Raw genomic sequence first — 3,068 nt, 5'->3', positions numbered from 1 at the left:
GGTACACTTGTAGAGTAAATGGTAACAATTGTGACGGGCGAAGCAACGACACATACACAGAAGTACAAAGTACCACCCCGAAGGGTATTTTATTAGACAGTAAGGTGTTAATGCCACTGAGTAAGAATTCCTAGGCGGTGCTTGGTCCCCAGGCACCGAGTCTTGCTTCTCCTTACTTCTTTCCTGAAGCAGTACGGATCTTTCCTTCCGGGTCCTTTCACTTTCGGGTTAGCGATATAGCTCCTTTAACCGGTCTCTAGATATCCGATCCTGTAGGGCATAAACAGAGATAGAGGCTCAGTGGCATTACAATCTCGTGGAGACGTTGCTCACCTTTGTTTGCCTACCAGCAGCTTTTACAATGTGCTTAGAGGATATGCAGACCAGCTGGCAGATGTCCTCACTAACATGACTAACACCTGTTTGATCAGTGCCATCGTTCCCACATGCCCTAAGACTACCACCATCATGCTTGTGCCCAAGAGGTCCCTGTGGAACTCACTACCATAAAGTGCTTTGAGAGGTTTGTGATGACGCACATTTAAGGCAGATTAAGTGTCACACCTGGACTCTGCCCCACCCTAAAAACATAAACCAAACACCTTGACTAATGCAACCCCAAAACTGATCTCAGAACTGTTGTTAGCCCAGTTATTGCTTATTTGTGACACTCTCAATGTCAAGTTCCCTCACTGTTGCAAGGTTTTAGTGTGCAAAAATCCCCTCTTGATAAGGCAGCTAATTTCAGGAAGACTTTACTGGATTCCACTCATCACACTTTTGCTTTCTTTTTCTTTCCTTTATTTAGAAGATTGATGCAAAGTGAATAGCAAAACCTTTAAACATGAACAAACACCACTTTAAAAAATAAATACATTAAATGAAACACATCATTAAAATGACTTGCAAACACCTGGTGCACTCAGCCTAGTGTAGTTTTTTGTGTACATACACTCTTACACAACTAATTTATACCATGTCATGAGTCTATCACTAAAGAGCAGAGGATCAATTATTTGGTTTCTTAGCTCCTTTCCACATAAATGTTATACAATCCTTGTACAAACAGTAGGCTACAGAATAACAAACAAAGTTAATCCGCGTGTTGTCACACTTTATTAGCTTCATTCGAAAATTAAAACTTCAGAGTAAGTAAACAGGCAACTTACCATATGTGTGAAGTCAATGATAACAGCCAATAAAGTACAGTTTTTTATATGACACCATGTTACCACCCAAAATTCCAAGTTATTTGTAGAACATGCAGGCTCATAAACACTTTATTTTACAGTGTTTACATTTCATAAATAAAAATGTATAAAAGTGGGATTCTGTATACAGCTTCGCTCAATCCTCATTAAAGTTCTGAAAGCAAGAATCCAAAGAGTGGTGAGTTTAAACACTGAACTACTGATGCTTTTGTCTTTAATATTAACTTTTAAATAGTCTGCATTTGAGTTCAGATGTGTCACTTTTGCATTGCTGTTTTTGTTTCATTTTCAGATTTATCATGGCAGTCATGAGAGGTCTTGCGCTTCTTTTTTTGGTCTTTTCTGTGGAGAATTCAGCAGGTAACCAACACATTTATTTATTAATGCAATTAGAAAGTATTAACAAACTCTGAAATACTGTTCTGTGCTCTTAATGTCAAATTTGTGACATGAATCAATATTGTCATGATTAAAAGAGGTTATACAGTCTAAAGCATAAATAAAAGAGAAAAAGAAAGAGCTTTAATAAATAAAACCTTTCTTTACTGTCAGTGTTACAGCGAGTAAATCTCTAATATTTCATGAACTGTATAGCTGAAGACTGTTCATTTGGATGGACACCTTTTGGAGTTCAATGCTTCAAGTTCTTCCCCCAGGCAGTTGACTGGGTCACAGCAGAGGTACTTTCATCTCAACATTTTTCAAGAATAATCCATTTCTGCATCTAAGCTAAAATTATTTGACTTTGGAATGACCGAAAAAAATCTCTCTTTAGAAAAATTGTCAAAGCCTTGATGGAAATCTTGCGTCTGTGCGCAGTAAAGCACAAAATGATTTTCTCCTGAGTCTGGTACCTGTTAACACTCGTGTTTGGATTGGAGGTCATGATGGTGAAATTGTAAATATTTCAGATTTAAAAATATTTACACACAAACAGTTTTCAGTTACACCAGACCAAATTTGTCAGTTTAGACGGTAATTTATGATTTTAACTAAAATAACATTCACTGGGATTGTTAATTTATTCATATATTATTTATAATGTTTTTGGCTCTTCTCTTTCTTAAGGAACAACAATGTCTGTGGACTGACGGATCTCCATTTGACTACACCAACTGGTGCAAAACACAACCTGACAATTTTAAAGGTTCTGAGCACTGCCTGGAGATAAACTTGAGCAGTAAGAATTCTACTTTTGTTGTGTGAATCCTGTCAATTCTGACAATTTACAAGGCTGTATTAGTAAAGTTGCTAGTTTTGTTGACACATATTGTTTGTATCTAAAATACATATTATAATATTGTTGACTAATGTATTGTTTTACATTTCATTATACTGACATCTATATTAATTTAATGTAAATGTAATTTTTATCTCATTTTACAGGTAACCGTTGCTGGAACGATGAAGCCTGTAGTACCACACTAGCTTACATTTGTTCTCGAAGACCCTCATGAGAATTCTGCATAGAGTACACCTTTGAAATTGTACCACCACATCATCTCTAAACTTCCATAACTTGTAAATTGTCTCAAAGAAATAAAAGCATTTCAAAAGCAAAAAATCTGAATTGCAGAGTCAAGCTTTTTATCATGTACAAAAAACAAGTAATAAATCAATTGTTTGATAGAATGAACTGGGTAACTCGTCTGAACACTATCGATTAGGGCACAATGATAGCCTGCCCTTCAATTGCTGAATTCATTTTTGCTATTTTTGTCTTGATTTTGTCCGAGATTATGCCACAGTATCAGAATCATGGAAAACTGCAGGCTTGTTGTGATAGTCTGGATTTTTATATTAGGAATTATAGGTGTACATTTTCGTCTGAATGTACTGTACTTGCGCAATAAGTTA

At 36.1% G+C, this 3,068-nt stretch overlaps 1 protein-coding gene across 1 annotated transcript; it reads left to right on the top strand.

The window, feature by feature from the left end:
- The first annotated feature begins 1,240 nt into the window (after nt 1-1,240).
- On the top strand, nt 1,241-2,720 carry LOC130430274 (galactose-specific lectin nattectin-like). Its single transcript, XM_056759313.1, has 6 exons — nt 1,241-1,389; nt 1,504-1,571; nt 1,806-1,891; nt 1,987-2,109; nt 2,280-2,391; nt 2,598-2,720. The coding sequence occupies exons 2-6, from the start codon at nt 1,511-1,513 to the stop codon at nt 2,666-2,668; spliced, it is 453 nt and encodes a 150-aa protein (XP_056615291.1). The 5' UTR covers nt 1,241-1,389; nt 1,504-1,510; the 3' UTR covers nt 2,669-2,720.
- Nucleotides 2,721-3,068: the final 348 nt, after the last annotated feature.

Source organism: Triplophysa dalaica, chromosome 10 (assembly GCF_015846415.1).
Source record: "Triplophysa dalaica isolate WHDGS20190420 chromosome 10, ASM1584641v1, whole genome shotgun sequence".
NCBI classification, from domain to species: Eukaryota; Metazoa; Chordata; class Actinopteri; order Cypriniformes; family Nemacheilidae; genus Triplophysa; species Triplophysa dalaica.
This window is presented reverse-complemented; position numbering and strand designations above follow the sequence as displayed.

Coding starts and splice junctions, on each gene's coding strand:
- LOC130430274 (XM_056759313.1), top strand. CDS start 1,511: ATGGCAGTCATGAGAGGTCTTGCGCTTCTTTTTTTGGTCTTTTCTGTG. Junction 2,110..2,279: donor GAGGTCATGATGGTGAAATT/GTAAATATTTCA, acceptor CTCTTTCTTAAG/GAACAACAATGTCTGTGGAC. Junction 2,392..2,597: donor CCTGGAGATAAACTTGAGCA/GTAAGAATTCTA, acceptor CTCATTTTACAG/GTAACCGTTGCTGGAACGAT.